Consider the following 17,366-nt stretch of genomic DNA (forward strand, 5'->3'; position numbering starts at 1 on the left):
AGAACATATTGCCAGATGTTCAGGAGATCTGCATTATAAAAAGATTCAAAAAAAGAATGAGGCAAATCAATAAATAAGGAGACTGGATGCAACTTCCAGACCAGGATGTTTGCTGGAACGATAGGACACTGGGAAGGATCATTGTACACTTAGTTCCGTTTTTTTCATATCCCTAAGCAGTAGAGGTCTTTTGGGAAAGGAATAGTTGAATACTTTGGTCTGACCTAATATGACCATTCCTTTGAGTGCCTACTTCATATGCTCAAAAACTAAGTGAAAATTAGGTCCTGCATTTATGTCAATGCTGCCTTTGTTCCAGAACAGAGAGTGCCAGTTTCTCATATGCTATAAGCTAACACAGATCATTTAAAGCAGTACACACCAAGGCTTCTCAAGATTGTGCATGAAAAATAGCCCTCCAAGTTTAGATTTCACAAGGTGTTTTTTGTCTCTCGGTACCTCCTTAAAACAAAAATCTGTAGCATGTATGTGATGCTACACTTTTACTGAGTGGCAGGCTGCGTTCTCACTGAGTTCAGTGTGAACAGTGAGAACTTACTGTGACTTAAACCAGTCTGCACCTGAGAATAAAATCAGTTTATTGAAAAGACTAAGCTGGGCTATGAGAACAGACACGAGAGAGTCATGAAATCCACACTTATCTTACAGATCTTACAGAATCTCTGGGATGGGGACTCCAGAAATTACTGAGTATGGATCCTAATTGCATGGAGCATGGCAGAGTTGAGCAGGAGAAAGAATTTGGTGGAGGGTGTTCCTAAAAGGACTGAATACTGATCCTTAGAATTTCATCCTTATTATCAAAAAATGTAGTTAGCAGTAGAAGCAGTGTCTTCTTTTCAACAGAAGATAGATACAAGGTCACAGTTGGAAACGAAAGCTGAAATGAAAATTTGATTTTATTTAGCTAATTGACATTATAAAGTTTGTTTCACTCATATAATGGTATCTTCTTTTAAATGGATATTGTCAATTAATTTTTATTTTGTAATTCTTGCATTGCCAGCTCCCAGGACAGTCCTGTCAAACGCCACTCTGATGCTGTCTTCACTGACAACTACAGCCGCTTTCGAAAGCAAATGGCTGTGAAGAAATACTTAAATTCAGTTTTAACTGGAAAAAGAAGGTACTACAAGAAAGCAAATATATGTTGTTTCCATACTTGTATGGTATTAAGACAGAAAAGATTTATGCCCATGTGTATATAAGGAGAGGACAAACAAAAAGCAATGAACATTAATGACTTTGTAACATAATTGATAACATGGTTTTCAAATACAGACAGCATTTTCTTCTAGACTGGAACAGACACTACAATCAGATTAGAATAAAAGAATAAAGAGGAGACAGCATCTGGCAATTTTAAAAAGCTTCTGACAGATTCTTAAATGGTTTTATTTATAAAAAAGGCTCTTAAAAAATCCACTCAGCTACGGAACATGAACAACAGTTTTATCAAGAAAATTAAGTATTTGTTGTAAAGTTGTCTGCCAGTAAATGCATAAAATGCAAATTTAGAAGTCCCAGAAAAAGCATATGTCCTAATGTATAGGTGGAACATGTCAGCCTATGTTTTTGTAGACCATATATTCTGTTCGTATATTCACTCATTTAGACAACTGCTTTTAAACATCACAACTCATCACCCATTAAACATGCTATTTCATGTGATTTATAACACTTTGGTACAAGTATAACAAAATGTGCAATAGCTACAGCTAGAAGACGGTTTTGCGTGCTTGTTTGCTTTTTCTTCTGAGAGCAATAAATCTTGTTTCTGACCCACAACAGCCAAGAAGAGCTAAACCCTTCTAAACTTCGAGATGAAGCAGAACTTCTTGAACCTTCCTTTTCAGAAAATTACGATTCTGTAGATGAGCTGCTGAGCCACCTCCCACTGGTATGCCCAGATTTTCTTTCCTCTTGCTGTCTGTTACTTGACTGACCCATAAAATGAGATTATTCATACATGAAATGTGGCCTATCAGACAAGTGGAATCATCTAGGAAAGAGCCATGTTCCATGAAATGCTGCATGTTTCTATAGCGATTGTTTCTGAATATAATAATCATTTTAATAACAATAATTAAGTTATCCCATGATTGCTGTTATTGAAAATTCCTAATTAAATGGCACTGTTAATAATGCACCTAACTCACTTGGGTGCTTCAACTTGTGTGCACTGTAGCATAAAACCAGAATTGACTCATTTTTAATTACAAAGATTATTATTTCTTCAGAGAACAAATTCAAGGATATTTCTTTTAATTAAAAAAAAAAGGCTTCACTTTTTTTTTGTTTTATTTTTTTTTTTAAACATCTATTTCATGGAAAGGAGTTACCCCTAAAACTAAGAGGATCAGCAACATGAACCCTAAGCATTAAGAAAGCACTTGACTCATATCTTAGGTGTGCTGCAGAGGGATTGTCTGACAAGCATATATTGCAGTTGCTGTTTTCCATTTAGCTACTACTATTTTTCTAAATGTCGTTCACAAATATGTTACTTTGGTTTACCAAAATGTAAACCCTTGTATGTCACAGCACTTGCAGTGACATAAAACTGAAAGGGTAATGTGGAAGTGAATCGAGCTTAGTATTCTCAAAAGCATATTATGAAATTGATGATAGGATGGTTTTTGGCATTCAGCTATGTCTCAGCTACAAGTAAGAAAAAAGGCTACTCTTGAAGATAGCATATGGGGAAGAGGGAAGATAAAAGAAAAGATATTTCTCCAAACTGTTTCCTTTCAACACTGAAAGGAAATGTTCTTTTCGTTTCCACAAATGTGGCAGTTCCTCTAAAGTTCCCAAAGATTAGAAAGAACATGAACTGCTTATACCTTAAGGAACAAACTAATTTGTAAGTGATGGGATTCTGGAAAGAAATGTACTTTCTAGACAAGATTATTGCAAAATACTTGCTTCTGGTATTGCACCTTCTAAAACTTCTGGCACTGATCAAATGAGAGAGTGCAGCGGTGCAGTGTGTCTCAGGTATCTTCCTGGGAATATTTTCAGTCTTTTCCTTTTTTATGGACTGTAGTGATGATCCAGATCTCCCTGGAGGTAAATCACTTACTCAGTATTGACAGTTACGGGTCATTTTATCCCAGTGTCCTCTCACCAATGTGGTGTGTGTATCCAGCAACCTGAATTTGAGTATTCATTTCAAGGATACAATTATTTTCAAACTGAGCTATTCTGTGCTGTAGGAACATTTTTGCCTAATCCTTCAGCATTTCTTCCTCATCCTGCAGCCTTGTCTGCTGGCTGTAATGCCTACCAAGCTCCAGCGAATAGCTCCATCTCATGCCTGTTAGTCCCAAGTGCAGTAAACGTTTAGGATTAAGTGTTACTTCTTCTCCTCTATCTGCTTTTATTCTTCTAACGATGCAACTTCTTACAAAATGATTTTTAAAACATACTTCTCCTTTGCTTTTCAGGACCTCTGAAGGACACCTGGTAAAGTCTATGACAAGAACAAGCTATTTTTGAGTTCCACATAGTATTTCAAAGAGATGACTTTAGTCATCAAAACAGAACAAATATGTTGTGAAGTGAAAGTTGTGATATATTTGTTTCTTATGTAATAAAAGTTGATATTTACATTGTAAATACTACTCTAGAGTTCTCTACTGAAAGCTGTACATATGGATGCCAGTTTAACTCATGAGAAGTCTGTGAGTCCATATGCTGTAAATCCTCTACTTCAATAAATTCATTTGAAAATGAGTGTGCAGCTGAAATGAGTCCATCATTACTAATTACATGTCTTATTTTAGGTGTGGTACAACTTGATATAAGCCCGTATGATGATAGGGATACATTTCCAGATAGCTTCATAAACAAGTGTAAAAACATGGCAAAAAGAATAGGCAAAGTGTGTAAAATGGCATTACAAAGATCTCTGAAAGTCATTGCCAAGCAAAAGTGAATGCTTATCTAGCAGCTTACAATGCAACTTGAGAATATGAAAAAGCATTACAAATAATTTGACTTCCAACATCATCTTTCCCCCCATCTACATTTTTGATATTTTACTATATGCCAATTACATTAAGACCAGAAACGTATCCCTCCTTTTCAGTTGTGCTGTGGATGCTCTGGAGCTGAGGAAGCACACAAAAAATGCTGTCCCTTGATTTGTCTGATGCCTAAAGTCACTAGTTATTCTACATTTAGTTATCTGTAGCTTTGATAATGAAACTATTCCATCTATATAAAATAGATCTGAAGACACTTTACAATTTTTTTCAGAATGAACGTCATTTACAGAATGTGCAGACAAAAATCCATTTTATTATCATGTCAAACTATTATTGGTTTGAATCAGTGCTACAGGTATCTGGAGCAGCAGAGGTCCCACTAAGTGCTGTGTCTACTATAGTAGTAGAAGAAGGTAATATTTTTTAACTGTGGTATTCTGTGTTATATTAGAAAGACAAGCAAGAAAGCCTTCAGTACCTTTTTAGCTTTATATCATTTCAGCTAAGTATGCAACGGGAAATTTGCAGCTCGTTCACTATTGCTGTGAGTCAGAATCTGGTTGTATTTTATAAAAATTGTATATTTAACCAATTGGATCATTTTCTAAAGAATTACTTACTGTTTTAAAGACCGATAGTTCAATTGCAGTAAGGAAAGTGTGCACATAGAACATATGAAATGCATATTCATTCATGATACCAGCCATAATACTCCCATGACTCTCCTCCTACCTCCTAGAAAGAGATGAAATTTGAAGTAGAAAAACTTATCAGACCTACTTACAAGTTCAATTTGGAATTTCAAGTATATTTATACGTCATACATATACACACATAGACAGTGATAAAACTGATTTACAAGTTTCACTTACAAGTTTACTGTTCTCATTTAGAAGGAAGCTTCAAACATGATAAAATTTGAGATTTATGGAGACTAGTTCTCATAAATATGTAGCCTTCTGATCTGCATTTTTTTCTTTTTTTGAATATTGGTAACTGCATGCCAAAAGAAAACCATCTTATACAGATCAGATGCTATAATTGCTATTTCTATCTTGTTTTGGCAGAATTTATTTAGCCTAAACTAATGAATGGTCACAAAATTTAGATGTAATTTTGAAGTCTTCTCTTGAGAAGTGGTCTTCCAATGGTGGTCCACTCTCAATTCCTATCTTATGAAAATTTGAGTGCAAAAGTGGCTTTGGAAACATTTGAAGGATGCTTACAGACTGATGTTGCACTACTTAATCATAAATTTTCCTCAGTGTATTTGGAACTTTGTAATGATTTCTGGGATAAGTAATCTTTAAAAAAAAATAAGTGAAAACAATTAACCAGAAACAAAGCTGCACACTGTCTTCATACACAGAATTTTTTGTTTAGATGTACATAATCATTCACTCAATTGAAAGTAACAAAAATTGGACTTATCAGACTTTGGACTCCACAATTCCAGATTTTTTTTCCCCTAAATTTGCCTTTCTGTTAATTTATTTCCAGTTTACCAGTAAGACACCTGATGGAAGAACTCATCTCACATGTTTAATGTTTATTCTCCCCAATATTTTGATCTCCACAGAAAACTGAAGAACCTTAAAACATGTATTTTCTGTTACAATGGAGATGGAGTGTGGTGCTCAAAAAAATGGATGTTTATTAGGAGATCATATATATACATTATAAAATAAATATTTAATACCTTCATTGTAATAACTAAAATACTACTTTGGTAGCTTCCTCAGAGGGTGAGTAAGTACAGTCTAAAAGGCATGCTAAATTTTATGTACATTTTAGAAAACTGTAGTACTGAAAGTAGATACTAACCTCCAGAATAACATACGTGACAGTATTTGTGTTAAAGGATGGCTTTTAACTTATCAGGGCAACTTTTGACATTCTGTAGGAGACATAAGTCCCAGTTAATAAACTGAGTCTAATTAATTGTGGAAGACGAAACGTTCTTCACCTCAGCTCCACAGGCAAGTGTTTATGGCAAGGTTAAATTATAAATTTGAAGAGAAAATTGAAATGTTCACCCAGTGAGACAAATTTTCAGTCTGTCAATGAGTCTTGAGATGTCACCAATCTTACAATCCATCTGTAAAATGTCATAAGAGTAGAATCAGTGTTGTATTAATTAGGAGAATGAAAGGGGCAGACCCAAAGTGAATGGCAAGAGGACTGCTAGGAGACAAAAAATACCTGTGAGATGTAGAAGAGCATTGCTGGCAGGGAGAATACAACCACTCAGAAGGAAGGAACTGTGGAGGGTTGTTATGGTATATGTTAAAAAAAAATCTCACCGTGTTTCTCCAGAATTTTACTTCTAAGAGAGAGTAGGGATACCTGCCATCTTAGGGGATAGAACCCATTATTTTTTTGTTTTATTGAATGGGGTTTGCTTTTCAGGCCTACCACATACAGCTCTTAAAGTAAGGGTCAGAACCACCCCTAAGTGCATCTTTACCAGCACTGGAAGAGGATATTTTCTGGTCTTGAATTCACAGAGAGGATTTGCATGCTTTTGTGAATCTGTACAATCATTACCCACTCAAGAACAACCCTTAGGATTGTGTATAAAACCATGAGAAATACAAAAGTTGACAAAACATTTTAAAATTATAGCCACTAAAAATATAGTAAAAATTAATAAAACCCTAACAGCTCCTCTGATTTTTTAAATGGCTTTGATGGGCTATGAGTATTTGTTCCACCTGAAAGTTTGAGATAAACTTTCTGTTTAAAAACATGAAAATTAACTGGGATCCAAAGCATAGTTATAACACAATGTATAAGAATATTGAACTCTTCCCAAAGACAGACCTTTTGGGAAGACATGTTTGTATACATGAACCATTTATTTGCTTGCAAGGTACTAGGGAAAGGTAGCTAGAAAAGGCTGTCCATTGCCTTTTGTGATACTACCTATGCTTTCCATTACTTCTTTTATTTTTCCTTGTTTTTTCTCTCCTTCATCCACTTACCACAAGCTTACCCACTCTTTGTTAATACTCTCACCCTTGGCTTGCAGAGGTAGTATATGAATGTATTACCTATGTTCTTGAGAGGAACAATTGAAGTAGACCTTAAATTTATGGTGCAGCAATCTAATAACTGCCAGCCTTGGTTATGGAAATGAATATTGCAGAGAACCTGGTACAACCAGATTTGCAGAAGCAACCTGTCCTGCTTGCATACAGACCCTGACTTCCCAGTGGAAGTTTCCCATTTGGTTTGTGACTGGCACAGAGGGCTGACCTTTCTTTGGACACACCAAACAGAACTGTGTCAAGTTCTTGCACCATCAGCTTTTTGATGGAGAAGAAATAATTTATATGGAGCTGGGGTGGCTTTTAGTTGTTTGCTTATTTTATGTATTACTGAGCTGCTTTTTACTGGAAGTGGTCACAAGTATGTTTGACAGATGCCTTATCACCATTCGTTGTTATTCTAACACAGCTCTTCATGTTTGTCTTTCAGCCAGTCCTTCTTCCCATAATCACAGCTAGAACATCTGCACACTGTTTTAAGCAACCAATTTTGCCCCTTATTAGGGAGCATAGAAAGCAAACTGCTGCATTCTAGGAAGACTCTTCGTGACAAAGCTAAGGATATATAATTTATGCAGAAAGACTGAGTCTTGGATAAAAAGCAGGAAGAGTTTAAAAAATTCTAAGTTTGACACCAATGGTTTCAGTCCTGTCTAGTGATTCCCTCCAGAGCAGTGCATTTTGCTTGGCATTACAAAGCTCGTGCCAGAGCTCTGATCTTGAGAAGTGAAACATGTAGTGAAAAAGAAGAAACTGGTAAATGTTGAGATAAAGCAGGTGAAGACTGTGCCTTCCAAAAAAAGTACCTGGTGTAAAACCTAGTTTATATATGTTTTTTTGTTCTTCATAGATCAAAGACTCCTGCTTTGAGAAGAAAGGAGTCATCTCTTACTGTAAAGATGACCTCACATCATGCAAGTCCATTCATTAACTTAACAAATTCCATCATGAGCAGAGCTGGGTTCTTTATCCCCTAATTCTGGTGCTGCATGGCAGCTTCTGGATCTAGTGGCTGTATTTATTTAGAACCTTATTGTAACTGGCAGCCAGTCACTGTCAGCTGTGTGACGGACACTTTGCCAACCTTTTGTTACCATCCCAGTGTCCTCATTGTAAGAATACCATTACTCTTCCTAGGAAGTTGCATTCCTAGGTCTATTTATAGACTGCATTTCTCTCCCAGCCTTTGCTTTGTAAGGCTAAAGAAACAAACTGTCTTGTCTCTTATTGGAAATGAATTTCCATTTCCAAGACCATGCTGGAGCCCCATGCCCAGAGGAGTCAGGTTCCAGAGTGAGTTTAACACTTCTAAATTACAGTTTACCATATGCAGCTTTAAAATTACTAAATGACTCTGAACTTCTTTATAGCAATTGTTTCGGAAAAGTGATCAGTGATTTTGAGGGCCTCTGTTTTCAGGGCATTGGAAAAGCTGTTTTTTCAGTCCGGATAATTTTTTTTCTGTTGCTTCTCAAACATTTCTGAGTTTACAAAAGCTGAGGAAGTAAGAGTCACCAAGCATTTGAAATATGATACTGTTTCTGAGGGGGGTGGAGGGGGAGCCACTCAGTCTTATCTAAAATGCATGTAAAGGAAAACTGGATTCTTAAACAGGCAGATGCCTAGGTTAATAGGTAGTTTCACCTAGTTCACGGGATGCATCCTTTTACATGGCTATAGGCTGTATTTTTTAATCCAATTTCCTTAATTCTGCAACAGAGACAGACAACGTGTTGCCTTCCCATCATGTGCAATACTGGGCAGCCGGGTGACTGCAGCAGCACCCCTGTCCTTTCACTGGCTCTTGCCAGCCTAAGGAAGGGAAATGGAGGTCAGTTTACAGCAAAAGCCTAGCAGGTTATCGAGGAGATTAGGATAAAGAGAGCTATATGTCCTTTGACTTGCTCTGTGAGTAATTACTGGTACAGGTTACACACTGGCCTGGCACCAGAGCTGATTCTTCAAAAAGAAGAAGAAAGAGAGCCATTCAAGCAGTGATTGATGTATTTATGTCATGTATATTAAAATATGTTTAAATGTAGTGCCAGTGCTGATGAGGGGCTGAGGGTCTCCTTTCATCCATAGCTAAAGGATTACAACAGGGATTACCTTCTGGATCATTAGTCTACTGCTGTGCAGGAATAAAGAAATCCAGCTGAGTGGACTACTTGGGTCATCAGTCTTTGGTTTATGATTTGTTCTCTGTTCAGTACAGGTGAGAATACAAGTGCTTAATGTACCCTTCTTTCATAGACAAGGGTCTTGATTCTATAAAGATCAAATTTAATTGAGCATTGCACATTCTGTAACGTCAGGCTTCGTTTAAATGTATTTTTCCCAAAGAACGGTTTATTCAAAATTTCATTTCCCTGGCCTTAGACCAGTTGAATAGCTTTTCACAGTTACAACATTCTGAAGGGTTCTGGAAACATATATGAGATAATTAGATTGCTTTTGGTGACGGAAGAAACAGAACTTCACCTGGTAAAGTCAGAATGACATTTCAATGGGACCTTTTCTTGGCTATTATTTATAAACATGTTCTCAGGATCTGATTAATAAATAAGTGCATGGCCAATAGACAACTTATCTCTGTAATAAAGACTAATCCATATAAATATTTTATTTCGTATTTCTAATTACATTACCACTTAACAATTCCCTGAGAGAAATCTATCAGAAATTCTGCTTCAAATACATACCATGTTTTGTACTAATTTTATGTTTGCTGAATGATAAAATTCAGTGTAAAACCAGCATGATACATAATTACAATGCATACAAATTATTAAATTATGTTTGATTAAAAAGTGAAGAAATTGCCCAGACCGCAATGAAAAAGATTATGGTTTCAAGGACTTTTACACTGGGTCTGGTAAAATTTAAAGTAGATTTTAGGCTGCTATAATCTAGCTTGTTTGATTACACTTTGTAAGAGCTCTACAATGATAGAGGACCTCTGGCAGGCTCAGAAACTACAGTCATCCAAATTCAGCCCACAACACACATACAGCTTAAAGAGCTTTCTTGTTAGCTAGCTCTGTATCAGTTGAGGACTTCTTCATCCTGTGGATTTCCTGAGCATCCACTATCATTTTGGTCTTCTTTGTATTGGACACAAAGGAATTTGAAAGAGCATCTCATTGTAATGCATAAAATCACAGTACAACTGTGATATTATAAGAAAAAGATAACTTTGTAGAGTATTATTCATTGTGAGAAAATCTGTTGCTGAAAAAATAAAAGCGACCTGAGTCCTCAGTAATTTTTAAATCAAATTTGATAATTTAAGAATTGTTAAAGATTTGTTTGGTTTTTTTGTTGGGTTTTTTTTCCCATGTTCTACATTATCACCTTCAGAAACAGAGGCTTGCCCAGGCCTAATTTTCAGAGATTTTCAGCTCAAATGTTGCAAAAAAAAAAATTTTTTTTTTCATTTGTAGATGCACTTAGTAAGAAAAAATAATTCATAATTTTCTTTTTACTTTTTAAGTTGTTTCTTCTATTACAGCTTTTCAGAAATGTATTGATTAAAGAATTTATTTCAGACAATAATTTTAAGTAACCTATACAAATATTAAGTTACCAAGGATGGCTCGTCTAGCTGTATTTTCCGTTTGTATTCTGCAGCATAGAGACAAGCTTAAACTGGAACATACTGCTAATGTTTTGCACAAGGAAACAAAATCAACCCAAATAAAAATAAATGGAAAAAGAGCTTGTGTTCTAACTGTACTTGCTAGTGGAAGAAAGCTTTAAGCTGAACCATTCAAACATACATATAAGAATTTAGTTATTCTTCTTGAATCTGTTTGTTCTGTAACACAGGCAAATGAACATTTTCAGTCTTGTTTTCCTTTTGCTGGTATTGATTCCCAGCAAAGAAGAACTCCAAAAGACTGGATTTTGAAGAGTGTCTCAAATAATTTGATTTGGTTGGAGACAATTTGTTTAATTAATGAACCACTCATCTCCAGTCTAGAAAATATTTAGAGAGAATGTATTGTAAGCAAACTACTTTCCAGATACACCATTATCTTTCTACCTTGATGAAGGACCCAGCACATCTATGACTTCTCTGAGTTATTGTGGTGTACAGAATTAAACACTTCATTCGCAGCCTGTCAAAGGCACGTGGTATTTCTCTGACATTGAACAAATGTGACCCCTTCTTCAGCCATGCAATTGATGTACCCACATCTTTGATGGAGGACACTGTTATTACTTATGTAAAAAAACTTGTGCAGACGTTCATATAATTATTATGAGGATTATGATTTCATGTGTTTCCTGACTCTTCATATTCCTGGTAAAGTTTCTTTTAGTTGTGGAGATCTTCAAAACTTTTCCTTAATCTTACAGGCATAAGTAGCTGTGCCTATAACTGCATGATGTAACCAATCACTCCAATTTTGCATATGTTCATAGGGTCTTATAGTCTTATACTAACTACACAATGTATATATATTTAAAAAGGAGTAGCTTATTGAATTAGATTTTCCTTTTTATTTATTTTTCTTTTAAATACAACTTAGAAATAAAAAAATAGCTTAAAGTTGATATAATTTTTCCCCATGATTTCTTTCCATAATTTTATTCCTTTCTTTTTTATTCCATCAGGGGTAAACACATAGTAGAAGGAAAGCTGCTTAAAGAAAATGGATAGTGCTTGTGGGAGACAATTTGTGTAAATTAATAAAGAATAAATTTAGGTGAGAAATTAGATGAAGTTTCTACCTACCATAGATCTGAAATTCTGAAAGTATGGTCCTTACTTAATTTTAAGGCAGTACTTCATAAATTTAGTCCATTTTTGAATTTGGTAATTTGATATGGTTTTCCCATGATAGGAAAAGCTAGGTCTTTAACATCCAAGGGATCAGAATGCTATATTCCAATTCAACATATAAGAGAGTCACATATCAGCAAATAGCAAAACTTTTCATTATGGATGTTTGTTATTTGGCAGTCTCTGAGTTTCATTTTGGCTGGGGTTTTTTGTGTAAATTTACAGATACAGAAAAACTTATATGGCTGACAATCTTACAGCTGCATTGATTTTACTTTTCTAAAACTATCAGTAAATGCAAAGATGTGGAGAATAATCAATGCTTTCGGTTACAAAATACTTCTAGAGAAAGTGAAATCTCGTACATATAAAAATATCACTCAAAACTAAGGAAGTCTGCATTTTTAGGTAGAGAAATGGAACACATTACCATTTTCAGTGTTGCATGATAAATCAAATACCATTCGGAAAATATACTTTGTTGCATGCTTATTAACTTACTCAACACACGTAACAATACACACATGTATATTCCCACACACACTGCCATACATAACTGTTTTCCTAATTGTTGGCAGGTCTTAGACTTCCAAGTGAAAATGACAATCAATCAAATGAAAACCTTGCAGCATAAAGCATAAACATGGTTAATCTAAACTTTGTTTCCTGCTACCTTCAAATTCAATATATCACTGAAGTGTGTCATTATATCATTAGAGTTCACCTCACATTAGTGTCTAGAAAATCCCTTTTAAAGAAATAGTACATTTTTTCTATTTTTTTTGTCTCTTCCTGTTCCATGGGGAGGAATGCAACAATTGACATCTGGATTCTCTGTGGACTTCATAAGTCCCAACAAGGTCATAGTTACTTGTTGATGAAGAATATATGACTGGCTCTATAGATTTGCAAAAGCTGAAGATATATCCTGATCACATATAATATTGTTCTTCTGAACCCAAATAAACTCTGCCGCTTAGGAAACAGGGATAGATACAAAGATGGAATAGACCACTGATTCTACAGGTAAGCCAAAAAAGGCCCATATAAGGAGAAAACCTGAACTGAATCCCATTCAAGACAACAAAAAATACTGCATATCAAGATCCAAATATGTCATTTTGATATGCTGAGAATCTTCTGTAGAGCATTTTTCCTGAATCATTTGCTAAACATCTGTATTGAATTAGAATATAAAAGAAAACAGACACCAGTTTTAGCCACACATTCTGCTTTTAATTGTATTTCCATTTGCATACCACAACTTCACTGCAAACACACCATATATAAATTATACACTGTGCTAAGTAATACCTTTAAACTTGAAACTTATGCCACAATATGACATCGTACAAGAAAAATAATATCCAAATAACATTTAATCATAGCAGTTGGGGTATTAGGTTAATTGAAGTCCATATGATAGAGCTCTCAGAGAGATTCAGTACATTTAATAGGAAAGAAAAGAATTATTGGGTGAGTCAGTCATCTCAAATTGGTTTTCATTTACAGTAGTTTAGGATTTAGGACATGTTAGTTAGTTTAGAATTAAAATTCCTGCCTAAGAGCTAGTTCTTACACACAGCCTCTGGCTGCACTGAAGTTCACTATAAGACCCTACCACAAGATGAGAAATTATTCTGTATCTACCTAAAATGGCCTCTTGACCTAGAGAAATATCCCAGTCACATGTTTCTGGGATGATTCACATGCATAATTCAGAGGTGATTAATCGTACTGGTTTCCATACTCCTCAAGGAATAAGAAAGAAATAGAGAAATTAAGAGAGGAAATGTAATTAATGATCAATAAGGATGGCTAAAAAGGTAGGTCTGATGGCAGCAAGCACCTGGGAAATCTACTAAGATCACAATTAACTTGTTATTTCATTCAATCTGGAAGAGTTCAACTTGTTATAATGGCACTCCTGAACAAAATATGATTTTACAGATGGTTTTACTACTTTAAATGTCAAGTTCAGTCCCCAAACTAAAGAAAAAAACTCAAATGCCCTTTCCTCAGGTGTTTTTCTCAGATTTGATTCCTATTGAATCTGAATCTTTTCAGAGCCTTCCAATATCTGCTAGCATAAAAATGCCACTCAACCACGCATACAGATGCCTCCTCTCCTGCTTGGCAAGGGCTTTTCTTAACAGGCAGGCTGAGGATAAATATCACCATGGCATTCCCTTAGGAACACTGCATTAGCATACATTACAAGGGTTTAATGGAGACTGACTTGGATCACAAGGGCTGCTTGCCTCCTTTGAGATCATAAAATACAAGAGCTGTACCTTTTCAAGGTACAGAAGAAATTACTACTACTCAGTTTGACCATATAACATTATCTGTGCCATAATAATTCCTTGTAAAAAACTCTTTTCTAGGATAAACTTATTTACTAAAAATCCTGTGCAAGAAGGCTTTTGTTAAAGTTTATCTGGAATGTGGAACATGATTAAAAATTAAAAAAATAGAGAGCTGCTTGTGGTAGATTCAGCTTATGCATTTTACAACAACTCTGTATTTCTTACATGTATCTTGTGTTCAGAAAAGAGTGGAAGGATTGACTTTCTCTTTCCGAAGCCTCTATTTAAGCCGAGACCATCCCATTAGTCTCCAAATGCAGGTCAATGGCTTTTACATGGTGCAAGTACAGATTTAGGAACACAGTTCTATGGAGAATATATGTACTTTTCCTTCAGTCAGCCTACAAAGAAGGGGAACTAGCAAAGCAAAGATTTATTTTGTCTTACAACATACAGCATGTAATTTGAAGGATTTTTATATTCTTAATGAAATCTTTAAAAGGTTAAAATATATGATCATAATGAAATGCACTGATGATATTTTCCTTTGATGATTGAATGCATCAACCATTCTTGCTAACTACAGTCATTTATTCAGATTTCACTGGTATTTTTTATGTAATACAAATGTGTTCTTACCTGCATCAGCATATTGGAAGAGGAAAGACAGAAAGAGTTTCAATCAAGCAAGCTACAGAAAAAAATCCCTCCAAGCCTCCAACCTGACATCTGGCTCAACATTGGAAAGGAAATAAACATGTTATAGATATTTGGCTAAAAAAAGCTACAACTACAGCTGTTATGTCTGCGAAAATGATGTCTTTGAAAATTGTCAAATCTCTGTGGCCAGAATCCAGGAATTTTGTAGTCTCACGAAATGCGTTTACATGATCCTGAAAGTTTCTCAGCTATTTCTGCTTCATACATTAAGAAAAGCTTGAGCCTGAATGCTTTTCCATGTAAAGTGTAAGAGTTGAACTATTAAAAGGTATTATTTCTCCTTACAAACCTGGCTTATCTTACTTCCTCAGTCTGCTCTGGTTGCAACAGCTCTGCTACCAAGATTCTGCAGAGGAGTTAACCAATATGACATAAGTCAAGATTAAAATTAAGTATTTCGTAAGATGAGTCTAGGCCAAACCTGAGATATTTGCTTAGCTGAACTTCTGTAAAGGAGGACCAGGAACTTACAGAATAAGATATAGGGTTTAAATATCATTAAGCTGGACAATTATAGGAAGTCTACAAATAAACATTTCACTTCAGGTATCATATAACTGTAGCTCAAAATGTATTTTATAATAGTAACTTCACTTGGTCATGTTCCTAGAAGGAGTATGATGTTTCTGGATACTGTTCTACTATCTGAATATATTTTTATCTCAGCAGCTGCTACAAATGCAGGTTGTTGATGAACAGTGTTAATTGGCAAGTACTGGTGAAGAATACAGAGGAAAAAAGAAACTCGCACGAGTTGCCTAATAAAGCTGCATTTGCTTCTTGATGTGAGAGGGATTAGATAAGCAATTGCAGTAATGAAGGTGTCAGATGACTTAGAGACAAATCATGACTTTTACTGTTTACAGCCTATCAAAACCAGTTGTTTCTGGCTGTGTCTGATTAGTTTTCTTTAAGACTGTGGTCTTGCCACACAAGGTTTCCTAGCACTCATTCTATCTTTATTTTCTCCTTGTTTCAATACATTATTGCAATCAAAACTTTAGTACTCCAGTTTTAAGCTAGTTTAACACCAATGATTTCACAGGAATTACAGTTGTGTGAAACTGCAGTTGTGCACTGGTGAGCTACACGTAACATAGGCAAATACTGAATTTATACTATAAGCACTTTATGATCAGGAGTAATGGGTTAGAACCTCTTCATAGCTTCCACAGCTTCAGGACTTGTTTTTGTAAGAGTTGAGATATTTAGGTGTATAAATACTTCCTGGAATTTATAGTTGATGTAAGTTTTTTGTGTATATGTTTTAGATGGGTGGACCTTTTGTGTTTTGATATAAAGACGTTTATTACCTTAGTATAAAAATAACCTTCCATTCATAGAATCATAGAAACCTAGAATTATAGACTAATTTGGGTTGGAAGGGATCTTTAAAGATCATCTAGTTCAACTCCCCATACTATTCATTCCTAGAATAAAAGGTTTCATAAGGTCATACTTTTGCTTATTTATATAATGAATAGTTCGAATATGGTTGCTGTCTAGACCACAGCAGAACCCTTAAGATGGGTTACTGTAACATCTTACATAAATTGTAAGATATGCAAAAATATTTTGCTCTGAGTCATGGTCAGTTTTAACAAAACCCAAAAACAGTCTGTTGCAATGTTATTTAACATCATTAGACCTCCATTTTATAACTGTACATCCTCTAGTATCTTCTCTGTCATGAGCTGTGTTTGCACAGAAAAGCTAGAAGAACTATTTGCATGGAAATAAGATTTTCCTCTAAGCATTACCTGCTAGTCATTAACAGGTAACATGAAAGTGAATCTTATTAAACTTTACACAGGAGTTATTGTTAATTCAACTTGCCAGAAAACAATGTAGGAAGATATGACCTCAAAGCACGAGAGATTTTTCTTGAAAGAAATCTGTTTATCAGAATGTCGGCTGAGCACATTATATATATAGGCATATAAACAAGGAAACGAATTATAATGTATAATGTATCTTAATCACAAACCAGCAAGCCTTATTTTATGGAAGACAAAACTGCAATTTAATTCCTTCAAAAGAGAAGAAATCTCAATCAAACACTATTGTTTGTGGTGACTGGTGACATTTACTACAATAGATTAGTGAGCTGGATGTAAACTGGTTCTTAGACTGATCACATGTTGCAAGGCGACGTGCTCATTGCCAAGGCAGGGGCAGTGGCTGGGATAAAGCATTTTTTAGGACCCTGCCAGGGCTGAATGTCTATAGTGTTACTAACATCCTATACTGAGCAGTGCAGGATCTCAACCACCTGTAATCTGGTGAATGTGTTTGGCAGGGTGGGCTTTTAATATTTTCTACAGATATTTACATATGTTCTTGAAAAACAGAGAAGCAGTGTACAGTGACAAAATCAAGACACAGAGGCAGTCTGGGTTAGCCATGCTAATCCTACATCTTTCTTTTACACCTTCATGATTGTGCCAGGCCATATGATCCACAGAAGTATAAGGCTCTAGTAGATACT

At 35.3% G+C, this 17,366-nt stretch overlaps 1 protein-coding gene across 1 annotated transcript in view; it reads left to right on the forward strand.

Moving 5' to 3' along the window:
- LOC104412277 (VIP peptides) overlaps positions 1 to 3,747 on the forward strand; it is a 4,894-nt gene extending 1,147 nt beyond the window's left edge. Inside the window, exons 3-5 of the mRNA XM_010022939.1 lie at positions 1,028 to 1,147; positions 1,813 to 1,921; positions 3,468 to 3,747. Coding sequence (XP_010021241.1) covers positions 1,028 to 1,147; positions 1,813 to 1,921; positions 3,468 to 3,476 — 238 coding nt within the window. The 3' untranslated portion in view covers positions 3,477 to 3,747. The remainder of the gene's footprint in view (positions 1 to 1,027; positions 1,148 to 1,812; positions 1,922 to 3,467) is intronic.
- The last annotated feature ends 13,619 nt before the right edge of the window (positions 3,748 to 17,366 follow it).

Source organism: Nestor notabilis, unplaced genomic scaffold, assembly GCF_000696875.1.
Source record: "Nestor notabilis isolate BGI_N333 unplaced genomic scaffold, ASM69687v1 scaffold32589, whole genome shotgun sequence".
NCBI classification, from domain to species: domain Eukaryota; kingdom Metazoa; phylum Chordata; class Aves; order Psittaciformes; family Psittacidae; genus Nestor; species Nestor notabilis.